This window comes from Salmo trutta, chromosome 5 (assembly GCF_901001165.1).
Source record: "Salmo trutta chromosome 5, fSalTru1.1, whole genome shotgun sequence".
Classification (NCBI taxonomy): domain Eukaryota; kingdom Metazoa; phylum Chordata; class Actinopteri; order Salmoniformes; family Salmonidae; genus Salmo; species Salmo trutta.
Window position 1 is genome coordinate 13,698,143 of NC_042961.1, and position 19,970 is coordinate 13,718,112.

A 19,970-nucleotide genomic window follows, 5' to 3' on the forward strand; every position below is an offset into this window, starting at 1 on the left:
CTGCACCACATACTCCCACTACTGGGTTCCCCCAGGGCTCGGTTATAGGCCCTCCACTCTTCTCTCTATACACCAAGTCACTTGTCTCTGTCCTATCCTCACATGGTCTTTCCTATAATTTCTATGCAGATGACACTCAACTACTTTTCTCCTTCCCCCCTTCTGACAGTCAGGTGGTGATAGCTACTTTATTGAGGAAAAATGTATTTACTATGCCTGTAATATACTATAAAACGTAATATTTTCACATAGGCCTACCTAAAATGTTTACTATATAGAATGCAAGTATGAGTATTCAGACATGGCCACTCACTCATACATATATAAATAAATTCATAAATTATGATTTTACAAAAAACCACATGGCTTAACACGTCTCAAAGTAGCCTACACAGTTTGAACTTTATCATGATTTTTTATTGTTTTCATACTAAACAAATCAACTCTTTCCACTGTCTTTGAAGTGTGAAGTTAGTGTCTTTTCATAAATTGGGTACATTCATGTAATGTTCATTTGAAAGAAAACATCTTTGAACTTGGCACTTAGAAAACAACCACAAGGAATTATCACCTTTATTAATTTAGAACAAAATTTACAAATCCATTCAAACAGTCATGTTTTAATACTTTTGTATCTGTTTTTTAAACTCAACTTAAAAAAATTGAGAATATTCAAAATACACTTTTTTTTTAAAATTTTTGCCTCCCCTCTTGATGTCCATAATTACAAATATGTACATGGAAGTCATTTTCCACAAGTTGTTTTCCTCCATATTTCTTCAGCGGTAAAAAAACAAATTTTCTTGCCATCCATATTTACACTCCCTCTCACCATTCACTCTGTATAGCTCACCACAGCCGAGCCTGAAGCCCCATTAATACCTGGTTCTAACATGCGTCCTGTGTCCTGATCTTGTCCACATTCTGATTGGACCCACATTTTCAGACATGCATCTACACATGGTGTTAAAATGTGTCTCTTATCCATCCACTGTGTCTGCATTGTGACCAGACGTCCTGGTCCCTCCATGTAAGCAAATTATATGTCAGATATTCTTTCAAAATATATATTTTTTTTTATTCTAAGACACTGTCCAGATCTGTTTACATTTGTAAGATATCCAGATCACGATCAGATCACAATCTGTCTTTTAATCATCTACACCTGTCTAAAAATGTAGGCACAATCAGAATGTGGACAGCATCAGGACAAAGAATGCATGTTAGAACCAGATATAAATGGGGTTTAAGTGTCTGTGATTGGGCTGAGGCTGAGTGCTCAGATGGAAGTCCCGTGGTTTCCATCAATGGCTTCTGGAATGGGTCCTCCAGGCACTGACTGGTATGACATTGGCGTCTTGACGGGGCTCTGTCGGAAGAGCCCCCCGTTGGGCGCCCTGTGTTTGCACCGGATAGAGGGCATGGTGGCGCTGCTGAGGGGTAGGGGGAGGGTTCTGCCAGTGCCCCTGCCGAGTGTCCTTCCTGCCCCATGTCCCTCCTGGAGGAAGGTGGTCACAGAGAGCGACCCCCTGTGGTGGCCTGGGTAGTGGTCCCGTGAAGGCAGGCCTTCCAGGGACTGGCTGGGCTGCATGCTGCCGATGTCCAGGGCAGAGATCTCGATAGATTGGCCCGGCAGCTGCTTGTGCGCCATGTCCTCGTCCAGGAGGCTGTTCAAACGCTGGTGGACCTGCTCTAGATTCACCTCTTTGTCCTAGAGAGAGGGACAGAGGGATAGAGGGACAGAGGGAGAGAGAGAGAGAGAGAGAGAGAGAGAGAGAGAGAGGGAAAGAGGAAAAGAGGGAGAGAGATACACAGAGACATAGGTTGTAAGGGATGAAAAGTGCAAGAAAAGTGAAAAGTGAGAGGGGGTTGAGAAAGAAAGAAGCTGTGATCAGAAATTGTTTGATATAACAACATGGTTAATTATCCACATTGTTGACACTACATTTCCAATTTGAATAATATAGAACTTGAATGTTGAATTACTTCAAATCCATATTATTCACGGAACACTAACGTCAAACCCACGTCAACACTCTGCTACAACCACAAGCTAAGCTGCAAAATCAAGGCGTAATGGTACAACATAAAACCAAATGATTTAATGTGTCATTTCTAAACATGTCTCCTCCAGTAGAAGCCTTTCTTGCTTGAAATGCATGTATCTATGCAGCACACTACTACATGAAAAGCATCCTTATAAAATGACTGGTTCAGATGGTCATACTGTACAATGTCAATGCATCACACTTTATGGGACAAGATAGACAAAACGTAGGAGACAAGGACTTTCAATCATTTCAATAAACCATTTGTTGAAAGTCTGACTGCATTTTTTGTCATTCAATACTCAGAAAGTTGCAATTTGGGGATGAGAAGCAGCCACAAGTGCCAAAATAAATGTTATGGGTAATAGATTCTGCAGAAAAATCTACTGCACAGGAAAACACAGCCAAACATATGGCTTCTTGGCTGCTTCTCCTTCCTCTCATTGTTCCAACATTTCTCATGATGTTTAAATCATACCACAAAGACGAAACACCAAACAACAGGAGAGACCATGGAGTGAGATGACTGGTGAAGCGATACATATCTACTCCTATCCATCGCCCATGCCCCACCCAACCCTATCTGACCCCCCACTTCCCCAACCCCATACAGTGCCCCGTATATCTCAGGTCTCTCCTGACCTGTGTCAAAAGTCTCTGCCTCCTCCCAGTCTCTCTCTCTGTCTGTCCACATGTCACGCCTGCCTTCCGGTGAAGCACTTGTAATATCATTATATGTCAATGGACCAGAAACCCTTTCCAGACTGTAGTCCTTAGTGACCTGCACAGGATCACAGACAATCATACAGTACGTAAATAACCAGCATGGCTGTGTATCCGGACATTGACATATAATTGCAATAAGACGTCACTCAGTAGAATTACCAGGGATTATTATGTACCGGGGCACAATGTACTGCAAATTGTTGTCATATTGCCTGCATATGCTGTCGCTGTCATAAGACTGAAAGAACACCTGCCATTGAAGGTCATGATAGGTTATGACATCCAATGGCAAATTTATAATGGAGTATTACACTATCGGACATTAAATGGGTAATGTTTAGAAGTCCTGTTTTATTTGAAGTGCATCTTATGAAGGCTTCATAAAACACTACATACAGTATATCAAGCTTGTAATGACTGAACACTCACACTTTGATGCCAAGGTAAGTATATTGCTTTACTAAACAACTGCAGTGATACATTTCAAACGTAGAGCCTCATTTTTTAACTCTCGCTCAGGGATCATGAATGTGACCTTCTTATTAAATAGGCCATGCAACATTACAATGCTCTATAAAGATTCATAATGTGGCATAACTGTGTGACATAACCATCCATTTATTTGTTCACATTTATAATTCCTGTATAGAGCATGAAATACAGTTATAAATTATTTGTGACCCATTTATGTAGTAGTGCTTATAAAGCCTATATGAATGCTTTGTGAAGCCTTCATATGATGTACTTCAAATAAAGTGGGACCGTTTAGGTCATCACTCTTTAATCTAATGCTCCATTATGTAGCAATCATGACAATATTCTTACATTAAGTGCTTTTTTTAATGTTCTCTTTTTGCATTATTGTATCGTCCAATCAAACAGACAGGTCAAAGCTAGCATCTTGTTTGCTCACACTTTAGTTTAGGGATCCATGTCAAGCCTTTGATCTCTGGACACCATATTCACAGAGGCTGTTCAGTCTCTTGCAGGTGCTTTGATAAAGGTATTTGAAAGCAGTAAGACTTGAATGGATGAGCTAAAGGGAGCGTTTGCACGACTGAGGCAGCACATAGCTACCCAGAAGTACAACGTTGTTGAATCAGTTGACCAACATAATTGTTGTCATTATTCATGTTTTTTGCTGTTATCATTATTGCCATCCATGAAAATGATGATGATAATGAATTCTCACTTTTCAGCAGAAACAAGCAAAAACAAGCAATTAATTGCATGTTTATGTTTCTGAATAATCCCTCCAAGGCTCTTTTGAAATACAAAAAAATGGAGAGAGGAAGAGCTTCAAACAAACCACCCAAACTGACTTCTCTCCCACCCAAAGACAAGATGAAACGATCACATCAATTTGGACTATTGTTAGGGCACACCTATAACTGTGTGTACTGGAGCTCTACTAAATCGGGGCTGGTGTCTGTGCCTGGATCCATAAAGTAGAGTGTGGCAGTGGCATCTCTGGGCAGGACCGGGGGACCCGGGGGTCTGGGTCTTGGCCTGGGCCTGGGGAGGGGCCGCAGTGGGTCTGGGCCCTGGGTTGGGGCTGCTTTCTCGGTCACCTCTTTGGGCTGCTCTCGCCGGCAACGGTTGCTGCTCCACCAGGTCTCCAGTGCGGCCACCAGGCAGGCCAGCAGCAGCCCTGCTGCCAGGATGCAGAACACCCCAGCGAAGCTGTGGAGCCTCAGAGCCCTGCCCTCTGGCTGGGCCTCTGAGTGGCTGTCCAGGTCACAGCGGCCCTTCCTGGGCCACCACTTCTGCTTCAGGATGTCCAGGTCCCCTTTCTCTTGCAGTTCCAGGATCCTGACAAACACAGATAGAAGAGTTTTATTGTTCTTTTTCTGCACTGAAAGCACTTGGGTGAGTAGCGCGCTAGAGCGAATTCCCTATTCAAACATTTGTGATAGGATTAAATTAAATAGAGAGAATTATATTGGACTCAGTTGTGAAAATGACAGATTACTGGTAGAGGAGACCCATTGGGCACAGACGTCAATTCAATGTCTATTCCACATTGGTTCAACGTCATTTCATTAAAATTATGTGGAAACAACATTAATTTAACCAGTGTGTGCCCAGTGGGGATGTTTAAATAATGTAAAATATTACAATGTAGAGAAGTTATTGTGTAATCTACCTAGGGCTGTGGCGGTCATGAAATTTGGTCAGCCGGTGATTGTCAAGCAAATAACTGCCGGCCTCGTGGTAATTGACCGTTAATTAACATAAATACATTTAGCCACTGATGCAGACCTTTGGAAGATCTACATTTTAAAAAGCCTACACCATTCACAATAAATCCATTATTTATTTTTGACAGTTCAAAAGAAACATGATATAAAGAAAATGTGGTCTATTTCAGAATAACAGAATAGCAAATCCCGAGTTATCCTTATGTTAGGCCCTAATCTGGCTATGCCATATGGCTGTGGGCTACACTAGTTCATTTAGCAGACAAGATTAGCTTAGAATTCAGTGGCATTATTTTATATTATTTAATAGCATGAAGAATACAATTGAACATAGCTGAATAAAATAGAAAGGATATTTTCTCCAAATGATTTCTGAGGAAGTGCGCATATGTGGCTATTCTGTGTTGAGCGGTTAACAAACAAACAGGTCCTCCTTTATGCTTAATTTGGAGTTATTTAGTTGTGATACAAACATTGGGCTATATGTTTTGATTTTTAAAACATTCTAAGGCTGCATGACGTGACTCTAATGATGATTTGATAAAAGTTACATCAAAGACATGAGCTCTGCTTTGTTTCTTGCTCAGGCTGCACACACCTCATCAGTCTCTCATTCCCAATTTGACAAGCACTTGATAATATTATTTCCTGGCCTTAAATTTTCTGGTGGCATCCCCCTTGAGTGGCTGTAATGCCCCCTAAAAAAAGCCATGCCTTTCGCGGCCAAAGTGGCCATTGTGCCCTAGGGCTGAATATAATAATTATAATTCCCTTCTCACAGCTGCCAATCAAAAAAAAACATTCTAAAAGCAATGAGACTAATGCAACAGATCAGACTGTTTATCTTAAAATGTTGATAAACTAGTGGGTTATTTCTTCACAACTATAAGCGCAGCAATGCGCATCAGGCAGTAGGCTATAAGCCCAAATGTTCCAAAGTGCAATCAATTAGAGGGAAATCACTCAAAAGTGACCACAAATGCCATTATGCGTGTAATGCTTTATTATAAAGGTGCATTTTTATGGTGAAAATGATTTTCCCCAAACTTGAAACTCACGCGCCACCTATGTATGCCAGTTAGGCTCTACACCGGTTGTAAAGCCGATTCAAGTGCTTAATTTTAAGAAAGTTATTGGCCACTTTAGTTGTGACAACCCTTATCAACATATACAGTGGGCCTATGGGCTAGGCTACATGAGGTGTGCGGCTATGATTTGAAAACGTTGCAAAAAAAGGCATGCACTGTTTCTTGCCTTACGCTGGACATAATTCACAAGACATAATAGCCTACATCATTCACCTACATCATTCAAGTGAAAGGCTACATCATTCAAGTGAAAGGCTAATATTGTAAGCCATCAGACTATTCTTTAATTAATGTACTAAATAATATACGTGTGGAATTAGTTTTGGTTTAGAATGGACCATTTTCATGCACCTGTCTCTGAAAAAATACTGTCATCTATGCACTTTAAAAACGAATGGAGTGCACTTTTCCTGTTGTTAATTTTCATGCCAGCCAGGTAGGCTATACTCCTGTTGTAAAGCGAAGCAATGTGCTTAATATTAAGAAAGATGAGAAATAAATATAGTAGGCCTAGCCTATAGAAAGCTGATGGGATCCTCCTCTTTTTAATAGAGGCCATCAAACTCTGTTTTCTTACACAATTGCATAGCCTATAGAAATGTTGCGCAACATGAGCTCATGGGCTCTCATGAAGTGTTTGATTTGATTTTTGATTACGTTTTCGTTGATGTCAGAGTGATTAGTGGGACAATAGAGTGTTGAGTAAAAGGCAGTTAGCAAGTTTGGTAGGCTACTATGACCATCAGCAGCATCAGAGCTTGGAGAAGCCTAGTTACCATGACTAAACGTTCACATGGAATTTGACTGTGGTCATGACTGCCGGTGTGGCGGTAATACGGTCACCGTAACAGACCTTCACCTACCCCTATACTGTACCCAGTGTAAAAACCATGTTGAGTTATATCATACTGGCCATAAGAGAAGATTAACAACAGTCCTTTAAACTAAGACGGTGGCCTGGAAAATGGTGACTCTTTAAAATGAATTGGTTTTGAAACAAGTTAAACAAGCACTGCCAGCCTGATGATGAAAGACTACAGAGAGCCCATTAGTAAGCTTACAGTATGGATGAGAATGGATATAAGAGAATGATGGCAAAGCGGCTGAAACGTTAAGAAAGCCAGTTCATCTCTCCCACCCAAGGTGATGACTTCGCACAGGATCTTTATTTATACCCCTTCACAACCACACACACACCACATAAACTACTGAATTGTACATTCACACTTATGAGTAATCCCCATTTAAGTTTTCACCATTTGGTACCTGTGTCATTCCACAAATTGAGTGCCTTTTAGGTAGTGTATTGGCAGTGTAATTTTATCAGAAATATCTATTTATTTCACCTTATTTGAACATTCTGTCATAAAGAGTACATGTTCAACTTCATAACAAACATGTTTTCCCATCTCCAGAGGTATAAAAAAATACTATAAAAGACAACTATTAAAGTGACAGGGTTGACCGTCACAGGGTTGGCAATTTCACCTTAAATCAGCAATAACTCCCCTTGTGACAGAGTGGACGGACGCTTGTTGTGTGCAACAGGGAGGGGCAATTGAATGCAAGCTTAACACAAACATTGACCTTGCTAAAACATTTCTAGCCTATCTACCAATGGGTAACAGGGTTGGTGTGTTATGCTCAATCCACTCAGTTTCTCACCACAAAACACCAGAAATTTGCAGAAAAAAAGAGTAGAATCAGCCCCCGGCTTGACTATAAGATGTTCACTGTTTATTTTTAAAGAAGCATACTAGCTGTCCTGGTAGACTTCCAGTCATTGTGCTAATGCTAGTCAGCAATGGCTCGTGAAACTACCTTCAACTTACTTCAAACTGCAAGCAGAAACATACCCTATTTATCTATGAGTTCATCTGACTGGGTGGAAAAAGTGGAAAGAGGGCCAAAATCTTGCACTATCCCTTTAAGTTCACGTAACAGGGTTGACCTTAAACCTGAGGGACAAATGTATTATTAATCACATGAAATAAATAATAATCTTAGAAATTAATTTGTCAATGTCCCAAAATAACTAGGGCTTTACAATGATGGCTCCCAAGTGGCGTAGCGGTCTAAGGCACTGCATCTCAGCACACAGTCACTGTAGTCCCTGGTTCAAATCTAGGCTGCATCACATCTAGCTGTGATTAGGAGCCCCATAGGGCGGTGCACAATTAGCCCAGTGTCATCCAGGTTTTGCTAGGGTAGGTTGTCATTGTAAATAAGAGTTTGTTCTTAACTGACTTGGCTAGTTAAATAAATAATGGTGGAATTTGGATTTAACATCTTCCTAGAAGTTGGACAAACATGATGTGGGACATGGTAAACTAATTTAATTTAAAGGAGTGGCTGCGGTTCGGAACCCTTTTTGATTGCAAAAAATCCTAAAACCCTAAGCTGTTCGGAATTCTATACTTTACGCACGGTCTACTTGTTCGACTTCCGAGAGAACAAACCAGTCTGGCGAATTTCAGCGATGAATGGAGAATGGTACTCATTAAATAAAGTTAGATCAATGCTGAATCAATGTCTGTAAGATCACATAATGATAGTATTCTACATAACAGAACAGAATATAATAGCATAATATAACATTACAGTAAGACAAAAAAACACCACTTAATTTCTTATGAGATTTTAGGATGATTGTGGGAATGGTCGCTTAAAACTCAACAGTGCGCCACTAGGCAAAATATGTACTTTGATTAAAACAAAACACAGTTATTCTATAGTTTGTTAACATCATCTGCTCTCAAATTTGCTCACTGTACATAACTAAAACAACACTGCACTTTGAAACAACACTGTACTCCTGAGGTGCTGACCTGTTGCACCCTCTACAACCACTGTGATTATTATTATCTGACCCTGCAGGTCATCTATGAATGTTTGAACATCTTGGCCATGTTCTGTTATAATCTCCACCTGGCAGAGCCAGAAGAGGACTGGCCACCCCTCAGAACCTGGTTCTTCTCTAGGTTTCTTCCTAGGTTCTGGTCTTTCTAGGGAGTTTTTCCTAGCCACCATGCTTTTACATCTGCATTGCTTGCTGTTTGGGGTTTTAGGCTGGGTTTCTGTACAGTACTTTGTGACATCGGCTGATGTAAAAAGGGCTTTATAAATACATTTGATTGATTGACTGTACATAACTCAAGATCTAAATGCATATTCCCATGAAACTGATTGAAATCAAATGGTTGGCATGAAGATGCTGCGTGGACTTTTCCCTGGAAAAACTTGAAGAATTGTCATTCACAATAATTGACAGTGAAAAATGTGAAGAAACATGACACGGATTTAAAGAAACATGATGTGCAGAACTTGATACAGATTTTTTTGCTCTGGGAAGAGGCTACCAGGGGGGCGGGACAGGGGCGGAATGGGGCGGTTTCCTTCAGAACTGCAGCCTCTGCCTTTATTTGAATGAAAACAAACTACCATTGGAATTTGTGACATGGGTTAGCTTTGTTATAGCGGAGATGTATGTAATCCAACTGTTAAATTGAGTGTTTATGGAAAACTACACATATAATGTTACAAGGACATCAAATGCACCAATCTACAGTACAGCAACAGAAATACTGTAGGTGGCTGTTAGGGTGGGTTGGCTGGAAGGGGGCACTCACTTCTGGGAGAAGAGGTCTCTGTAGGGGCTGCCGTGCTGCAGGGCCAGGCCGTAGCCCTTACTGCTCATACTGTTGCCGGTCACCGTCAGGGTGCAGTCATCATCTGTCAGAGCAGCATACTCTACCACAGCCATGTCCCACAGGAAGGCAAAGGAATCTCTCTTTGCCTGGGGAAGGATATACACAGGGGTTACATTGAGGCGAGATCGGACTAAATGGGGAAAACAGAAATGTACACAGAAACACACATGCATCACCAGCCTTAAGCACAAACTTAACCACAGTCTATTTTCAAGTCCATGACAGTCAGTCATAACCAGTCAGTGCTGTTCACTGTGGCATTAGCTAATGTGAACAAAGTAGTTTTCACTAGGAGTGATCATGGCACATCTGCGTTATCAGGGTACAAAGCGGTAGTCTGGCCAGATCGCTTGACCATGAAATTTATCCAGACTAACAAGAACAGCAACAGAATCTCTTAAATTCTTGCTGAGTGTGAATTTGTTTTGCTCTGTTTATCCTGGCACTTTCCCAATAGTCCCAGGTATTTCAAGGTAATGTCATTATTTCCCAAATAAAACCCTAAGCAGCCTGTCCGTACACATATTTGTTGAACTGCACAAGGTCCTGAAGGAAAACTCCAAAACCAAACTCCAAAAGAAAGTCAGATAAAAGTAATTTCCCATCGGATTCTCAATTTAAATATTTTAATTTACCATTTGCACTGAACAGTATCTCAGTTCAAATCACTAAGATACTTTTTGGTTTAATGGCTATACAGATTTAGGATCTGCAGTAACAGGAAATGTGAACCAGTGGAGGCTGCTGAGGGGAGAACAGCTCATAATAATGCCAGAGCGGAGCAGATGGAATGGCATCAAACACCTGGAAACCATGTGTTTGATGAATTTGATACCATTCCACTTATTCCGCTCCAGTCATTACCACGAGCCCATTCTCCACAATTAAGGTGCCACCAACCTCCTGTGATGTGAACTATTATGTGGATTATAATTAATGGACATTTTTTGTAGGGGTTGACACATTTTTTGTTGGGGTTGACACATTTTTTGTAGGGGTTGATAATTTTTTTTGTAAGGGTTGATACATTTTTCGGTTGGGCAAATGAAGTCTGACATTTTAAAGTGGAGATTACAAACTTAAGAAGCATTTTTAAACCTTGAAACACTACACGTTTGCTGCTGGTTTAATTCATGGAAGATATCTCAGGCTACTTTGTCTGTGTACTGCTGGGTGTGTGCGTGTGTCTGTTTATTACTGTGATTATTCTGAATTACCATTCACACTGAACTTCCTGTCAGTTCAAATGACTCTTATATATTTGGTTAAATTACTCTACTCTTGTCAACACAAATATCAATAATTTAATATTAAGCACAAAAACACAAAGCAATTTCCCTCACTAAGTATCTGGTTTAATTTACCCTTACACCAAGTATCTGCAGAACACAAGGGGTATTGGCTGAACGAATTACAATTAGCAGCTCAAAACATCCTGATGTTTAATGACAAGCGTGTGTGACTAGACTCTGTTATAATTCATTTGTTTAATTTCTAAAATATTTCATGTTGATTTGTCTGTGTACTGCTGTGTGTGTGTGCTAGGCTTTGAGATATTCATTTCAGCTGAACCATTAACTTTTAATCAGGAACAATTAAAAAAGCCACACCATTCAATTGTCTCTCTACGGACATCATAGTATGCCCTGCATAGTTCCGTTTTTGTGTGTGTCCTGAGAGTACTTTACCTTGTATAGCTGGAGTGATTTTGAATAAAACATCTACCAATCATTTTCACTCATCTGGAAAAACATTGTTAGGAGGCTCCAGTTTGCTGAAATCGATGAATTCAGACATGGCTGTTCCTGAGCTCACCTTGCGGATGCCTTCAGAGGGGCTGGAGACTGAGTGTTCATGTCCGTTGTTCTTGTTGATGGTTCTCCAGAGCTCAGCGAAGGTGCTGTCCTGCTCCAGAGCGTTGGTGCCTTTGGCTCTGAAGTACTCGTATACGGCTGAGTCTCTCACTGTTCCGTAGGCTAGGTCCATCTGCTTGGACAAGTCCTGGAACGTCCTATGGAGGGGAGCAAAGGAAATGGGTTGCATGTGGGGTAAGGTAGTCAATGTGCTGTTGGAGGTCGCCCTATGCAACCAGAATGATGCATTTGTCAATACATTTTTAGTTTTCAAGAATACACAGTGCACGGATTCATTCTAAACCAACTTACCCCAGTTATGCTTCTTACATGCATTTGTGATCTAATGCGTAACTTCAGGTATGCAAATGTTCTCTTACTTCAACTATGCAAACATTCTATTTTCAGGGTAACTTGGACACAGCACCTCTAAATGCATACCAGTAGAAAACTGGAATTTAACCACACAGACAAATATCACCTTTAGCACTTCAACTTGTGCCTATGTATCTTTTCAAGCCCTCTAACTTACTGGAAAGGAATGAAGAAAATAAAGCATAGGTCATGTTAAATGCCGAGTGTTGATGCCTTGCCAAAGAAAAATAAGAAATAAAAAATAAGACTCAATAATGTATCTTCTCCAGTGTCGTTTGTGCACTGTACAATAAATGTATTTTCAGATACAGTGAGGGAAAAAAGTATTTGATCCCCTGCTGATTTTGTACGTTTGCCCACTGACAAAGAAATTATCAGTCTATAATTTTAATGGTAGGTTTATTTGAACAGTGAGAGACAGAATAACAACAAAAAAATCCAGAAAAACACATGTCAAAAATGTTGCATTTTAATGAGGGAAATAAGTATTTGACCCCTCTGCAAAACATGACTTAGTACTTGGTGGCAAAACCCTTGTTGGCAATCACAGAGGTCAGACGTTTCTTGTAGTTGGCCACCAGGTTTGCACACATCTCAGGAGGGATTTTGTCCAACTTGCAGATCTTCGCCAAGTCATTAAACCTGTTGAGGATCTTATCCCGATCTTATCCCGGTATTGGGATTCATTGTCATGTGACCATGGCGGGGAATTCAAAACTGCAAGAGTAATCATTTCAAAAAATCAAATAATCAACTATTTTCCTCCATTTGAAAGATATATCTCCTAAATCTAACCACGCTGTCCGATTTTCAGAGGCATTACGGAGAATGCATAAAGTTAGGTTATGTGAGGAGAGTACATTGACAATAGCTGCGTGTAATGTTTAGCCAATTCAAAGAAGGGCATCAACAGACAGAAAACTAGCTAGAATTATGCACTTACCTTTGACAATCTGCATCAGATGACACTCATAGGACATTATGTTATACAATACATGCATTTTTAGTTCCATCAAGTTCATATTTATATCCAAAAACAGCATTTACAGTCGCGGTGAAATTCAGAATTTTTTTCGGCTCGAATGCACCCAGTGAATCCAGCATTACAAATCACGGAATTACTATTCGAAAACATTGGTAAATTATAATATTGTCATTCAAAGAATAATATATTATCATCTCGTAATTGCTACCGAATGGCCAGATCTCAAAATAACTTTACTGGGAAATCACATTTTGCATAAACTGGGTACTATGCTAACAACAATAAGCTATATGCTAAGCTAAGCTAAGCTATACCGTTAGCATTAGCATCATCTAATATCGATAATAACATTCTAAATATCCCCTTACCTTTGATTATCTCCATCAGAAGGCGCTGCCAGAGATCCCAGGTCCAGAACAAATGTGGTTTCTTTTGACAAAGTTCATAATTTATGTCCAAATAGTTAGCGTTCAGTAGGCTCCCACAAAATGAGGTGGGCAGTGTAAAGTCACGTCGAAAAGCTAAAGAAAACCTAGTAAATAATCTATTTACGTTTGTTTAAACATGTCAAACGTTGTTTAGCACTAATCTTTTGTTCCATTTTTAACGTGAAACATCAGTAAACATCAGTAATATTTTCACACAACCTATCAAGTGTCTAGAATAAACGATAATGACAAAGGCACTCTTCTCAGATTCATGCGCAGGCGCAAAAAATGAAGTGATGACGTGTCAACTTGTAAGCTTTCTAATTCGGTCTGTATTCATGACAGATGCTTCCAACAACTTTCTAAAGATCGTTGACATCTAGTGGAAGCAGTAGGAGTTGCGAACTGAATCCTTTCTCACTGTGGTATCTTTAAAACAATGACACTAAATAGTACAGTCACAAAATTCTCATTTTTTTAAATCTATTTTTCACAGGTTTTTGCCTGCAATATGAGTTTTGTTATACTTACAGACACCATTCAAACTGTTTTAAAAAATTCAGAGTGTTTTCTATCCGAATGTGTTAATAATATGCATATCCTAGCTTCTGAGTTGGTGTAGGAGGCAGTTAAAAATGGGCACATATTTCTTTCAAAATTCTCAATACTGCCCCCGTGGCCCGTAGAGGTTAAGGTTTCGAGGCTGACGTTTAGCAACTCGAACCTTCAGCTCCCTCCACAGATGTTCAATGGGATTAAGGTCTGGAGACTGGCTAGGCCACTCCAGGACCTTAATGTGCTTCTTCTTGAGCCACTCCTTTGTTGCCTTGGCCGTGTGTTTTGGGTCATTGTCATGCTGGAATACCCATCCACGACCCATTTTCAATGCCCTGGCTGAGGGAAGGAGGTTCTTGCCAAAGATTTGACGGTACATGGCCCCGTTCATCGTCCCTTTGATGCGGTGAAGTTGTCCTGTCCCCTTAGCACAAAAACCCCCCCAAAGCATAATGTTTCCACCTCCATATTTGACGGTGGGGATGATGTTCTTGGGGTCATAGGCAGCATTCCTCCTCCTCCAAAAACGGCGAGTTGAGTTGATGCCAAAAAGCACCATTTTGGTCTCATCTGACCACAACACTTTCACCAAGTTGTCCTCTGAATCATTCAGATTTTCATTGGCAAACTTTAGACGGGCATGTATATGTGCTTTCTTGAGCAGGGGGACCTTGCGGGCACTGCAGGATTTCAGTCCTTCACGGCGTAGTGTGTTACCAATTGTTTTCTTGGTGACTATGGTCCCAGCTGCCTTGAGATCGTTGACAAGATCCTCCTGTGTGGTTCTGGGCTGATTCCTCACCGTTCTCATGATCATTGCAACTCCACGAGGTGAGATCTTGCATGGAGACCCAGGCCGAGGGAGATTAACAGTTCTTTTGTGTTTCTTCCATTTGCAAATAATCACACCAACTGTTGTCACCTTCTCACCAAGCTGCTTGGCGATGGTCTTGTAGCCCATTCCAGCCTTGTGTCGTTCTACAATCTTGTCCCTGACATCCTTGGAGAGCTCTTTGGTCTTGGCAATGGTGGAGAGTTTGGAATCTGATTTATTGCTTCTGTGGACAGGTGTCTTTTATTCAGGTAACAAGCTGAGATTTGGAGCACTCCCTTTAAGAGTGTGCACCTAATCTCAGCTCGTTACCTGTATAAAAGACACCTGGGAGCCAGAAATCTTTCTGATTGAGAGGGGGTCAAATACTTATTTCCCTCATTAAAATGCAAATCAATTTCTAACATTTTTGACATGCGTTTTTCTGGATTTTTTTGTTGTTATTCTGTTTCTCACTGTTCAATACACCAACATTTAAATTTATAGACTGATCATTTCTTTGTCAGTGGGCAAACGTACAAAATCAGCAGGGGATCAAATACTTTTTTCCCTCACTGTACATGCCAGGAAAGGTTAAGAACGCCAATTGGACAGGATTATTGCAAATATATGTACAGTGCATTTGGAAAGTATTCAGACCCCTTCACTTTTTCCACATTTTGTTTCGTTACAGCCTTATTCTAAAATGAGTGATATAAAACATTTTCCTCATCAATCTAGACACAATACCCCATAATGACAATGCGAAAATAGGTTTTAAGACATTTTTGCAAAAAATGTTTTATCATCCTTGAGATGTTTCAACAATTTGATTGGAGTCCACCTGTTGTAAATTCAATTGATTGTACATTATTTGGAAAGGTACACACCTGTCAATATTTTTTTTAACATTTATTTAACTACGCAAGTCAGTTAAGAAAAAATACTTATTTTTGATGACGGCCAAGGATCAGTGGGTTAACTGCCTTGTTCAGGGGCAGAACAACAGATTTTTGCCTTGTCAGCTCGGGGATTTGATCTTGCAACCTTTTGGTTACTAGTCCAATGCTCTAACCACTAGGCTACCTGCCGCAGGCTGTTGGGCGGCTACCTGCCGTTGACAGTGCATGTCAGAGCAAAAACCAAGCCATAAGGTTGAAGGAATTGTCCGTAGAGCTCCATGACAGGATTGTATCGAGGCACAAATCTGGGGAAGGGTACCAAAATATTTCTTAAATGGAAGAAGTTTGTAACCACCAAGACTCTTCCTAGAGCTGGCCGCCCGGCCAAACTGATAAATCAGGGGAGAAGGGCCTTTGTCAAGGAGGTGACCAAGAAGTTGACCAAGAATTCATTCATGATGGCGCTGATAGAGATGGTCGCCTCGCTTCGCGTTCTTTGGAAACTATGCAGTATTTTGTTTTTTTATGTATTATTTCTTACATTGTTACCCAGGAAATCTTAAGTCTTAATACATACAGCCAGGAAGAACTATTGGATATAAGAGCAACGTCAACTTACCAACATTACGACCAGGAAAACGACTTTCCCGAACCGGATTCTCTGTTTGGACCACCACCCAGGACAATGGATTTAATCCCAGTAGCCGACCCAAAACAACGGCGCCGCAGAAGGGGCAGACGGAGCGGCCTCCTGGTCAGGCTCTATAGACATGCACATCGCTCACCGCTCCCGAGCATACTACTCACCAATGTCCAGTCTCTTGACAACAAGGTAAATGTAATTCGGGCAAGGGTTGCCTTCCAGAGAGACATCAGAGATCATAACATTCTCTGTTTCACGGTACAGCCACCCGGTTTCTTCAAGCATCGCGCCGACAGAAACAAATATCTCTCTGGTAAGAAGAAGGGCGGGGCTGTATGCCTTATGATTAAAGATTTGTGGTGTAATCATAACAAAATACAGGAATACAAGTCCTTTTGTTCACCTGACCTAGAATTCCTTACAATTAAATCCCGACCGCATTATCTACCAAGGGAATTCTCTTCGATTATAATCACAGCCGTGTATATCCCCCCCAAGCAGACACCTGGATGGCCCTGAAAGGCCTTTACTGGACTCTATGTAAACTGGAAACCATATATCCTGAGGCTGCATTTATTGAACCTGCGGATTTTAAAAAGCTAATCTGAAAACAAGGCTCCCTAAATTGTATCAGCATATCGAATGCGCGACTCAAACTGGCAGCATTCTGGATCATTGCTACTCTAACTTTCGCGACGCATACAAAGCCCTCCCCCTCCCGCAACAGCCCCTCTTCAACAGGAGGCTGAAGAAATTTGGTTTGTCACCGAAAACACTCACAGACTTTTACAGATACACAATTGAGAGCATCCTGTCGGGCTGTATCACAGCCTGGTACGGCAACTGCTCCGCCCACAACCGTAAGGCTCCCCAGAGGGTCGTGAGGTCTGCACAACACATCACCGGGGGCAAACTACCTGCCCTCCAGGACACCTACATCACCCGATGTCACAGGAAGGCAAAAAAGATCATCAACCACCCTAGCCACTGCCTGTTCACCCCGCTGTCATCCAGAAGGCGAGGTCAGTACAGGTGTATCAAAGTTGGGACCGAGAAACTGAAAAACAGCTTCTATCTCAAGGCCATCAGACTGTTAAACAGCCATCACTAACATTGAGTGGCTGCTGCCAACATACAGACTCAAATCTCTAGCCACTTTAATAATTAATAATTGGATGTAATAAATGTATCACTAGTCACTTTAAACAATGCCACTTTATATAATGTTTACATACCCTACATTACTCATCTCGTATGTATATGCTGTACTCTATACCATCTACTGCATCTTGCCTATGCCGCACCTGCCATCGCTCATCCATATATTTATATGTACATATTCTTATTCCATCCCCTTACATTGTGTGTATAAGGGAGTTGTTGTGAAATTGTTAGATTACTTGTTAGATATTACTGCACTGTCAGAACAAGAAGCATTTCGCTACACTCGCATTAACATCTGCTAACCATGTGTATGTGATAAAATTTGATTTGAACCCGTTCGTCACTCTGACAGAGCTCCAGAGTTCCTCTGTGGAGAGGGGAGAACCTTCCAGAAGGACAACCATCTCTGCAGCACTCCACCAATCAGGTCTTTATGGTAGAGTTGCCAGACGGAAGCCACTCCTCAGTAAAAGGCACATAACAGCCCGCTTGGAATTTTCCAAAAGGCACCAACACGACTCTCAGACCATGAGAAACAAGATTCTCTGGTCTGATGAAACCAAGATGAAACTCTTTGGCCTCAATGCAAAGCGTCACATCTGGAGGAAACCAGGCACCGCTTATCACCTGGCCAATACCATCCCCACGGTGAAGCAAGGTGGTGGAGGCATCATGCTGTGGGGATGTTTTTCAGCGGAAGGGACTGGGAGACTAGACAGGATCGAGGGAAAGATGAATGGAGCAAAGTACAGAGAGATCCCTGATGAAAACCTGCTCCAATGGACTCATGACCTCAGACCGGGGTGAAGGTTCACCTTCTAACAGGACAATGACCAAAGCACACAGCCAAGAAAACACAGGAGTGGCTTCGGGACAAACCTCTGTATGTCCTTGAGTGGCCCAGCCAGAGCCAGGACTTGAACCTGAACCTGAAAATAGCTGTGCAGTGATGCTCCCCATCCAACCTGACAGAGCTTAAGAGGATCTGCAGAGAACAATGGGAGAAACTCCACAAATACAGGTGTGCCAAGCTTGTAGCGTCATACCCAAAAAGACTCGAGGTTGCAGTCGCAAGTACTGAGTAAAGAGTCTAAATACTTATGTAAATGTGATACTTCAGTTTTTATTTTTCATACATTTGCAAAAAAATTTTTTTTTAAATAACTGTTTTGTTTTGTCAATATGGCGTATTGTGTGTAGATTGATGAGGGGAAAAAACGACTTAATCCAATCCAACAACATTTGGAAAAAGTCAAGGGGTCTGAATACTTTCCGAATGCACTGTACATGACCAACACCTTGCCTAAAGCGACCATGTACTTGCTTCAGTCTTTAATTAAGTGTTGCTGTAGTACAGGCTGTGGTGGCACCTTAATTGGGGAGGACGGTCTCACAGTAATGGCTAGAATGGAATAAATGGAATGGTATTGACACATCAAACACATGATTTCATCTTTTTATTTTTGGTGGCACATCACGTGAGAATTTCAGGAAGTAGCCCTTTGCCTGTACCACCTTTGTCCATGTTTACTGACTTTTTTCTTCAGTGTTATGTATAATGATTTCTTTGTTAGATTGTAACTACAACTCACTCTCTTGCTGGCCTGTTGCGGTGGCAGAAATAAAAACACTGGTGAAAATAAGAGCTACTGTCACAATGAATTGTGAGAGTGCTAAACAATACCCACACATATTTAACCCCTTATTTTTGTTGCCACAAAACTATCTCCACACTTCCATTTGTTTTTATTGGTTACCTTCTGACGAGTCCTGTGACACATGGGGGTCATAGAACAAAACGATTGAACACCATTATGTTCGTGAGCGTCTCCCCTTTCTATAGTGGGGTCATATTAGTTTGTAGCTCAAAGGGTTCAGACCCTATAGTCAGAAGTTGGCACATCAGCATTACCGACTTCAGACGAGTCCCGTGACACTTGTGGGGGTTGTAAAACAAAACGGAGAACACCATCGTGTTTGTGAGAGACTCCCCTTTTCATAATACTGTAGTTTGTAGGCCAAACCGTTCAGAGGCTACAGATGCTTTGTGAGAAGACTGATTTTCAGGATGTCTCATGGTCTGACAAACACCACCTGCCACCCCAGATGAAGAAGGCCTGATATCTGTAGCTTAAACTGACATATTTTTATGGGGATTTTGGGGGATTTTTTAATTATGCTACTTAGATTGATGCACAGGTCACAAGAATTAATACATGTCACAGTGACATTTAGTTAACATTTGTTATTATGGAATATGACTACACTGTATTTTCATTTTACTGGTGGTTTATTGCGCAACACGTCTGGGAACATCTGTGAAAGATTATATTCCTTAGTTCTTTTAAGTAATGTCGTCATTATAATTGATAGAAAATAGCTAATTTGAGTGTCTGTACAGTAAATGTGACACAGATTTACTCATTTTATAGTGACATACATTTTTTTCTAGCATCTCTAAACCGTTCACAGCAATGTCTT

The 19,970-nt window shown here is 41.0% G+C and overlaps 1 protein-coding gene across 1 annotated transcript in view; it reads right to left on the reverse strand.

Moving 5' to 3' along the window:
* Nucleotides 1-395: 395 nt before the first annotated feature.
* The window catches only part of LOC115193698 (glutamate receptor ionotropic, delta-1-like), a 342,511-nt gene continuing 322,936 nt past the window's right edge, over nucleotides 396-19,970 (reverse strand). Inside the window, exons 13-16 of the mRNA XM_029752620.1 lie at nucleotides 11,589-11,784; nucleotides 9,693-9,859; nucleotides 4,346-4,586; nucleotides 396-1,711 (exon numbers count right to left, since the gene is read on the reverse strand). Coding sequence (XP_029608480.1) covers nucleotides 1,280-1,711; nucleotides 4,346-4,586; nucleotides 9,693-9,859; nucleotides 11,589-11,784 — 1,036 coding nt within the window. The 3' untranslated portion in view covers nucleotides 396-1,279. The remainder of the gene's footprint in view (nucleotides 1,712-4,345; nucleotides 4,587-9,692; nucleotides 9,860-11,588; nucleotides 11,785-19,970) is intronic.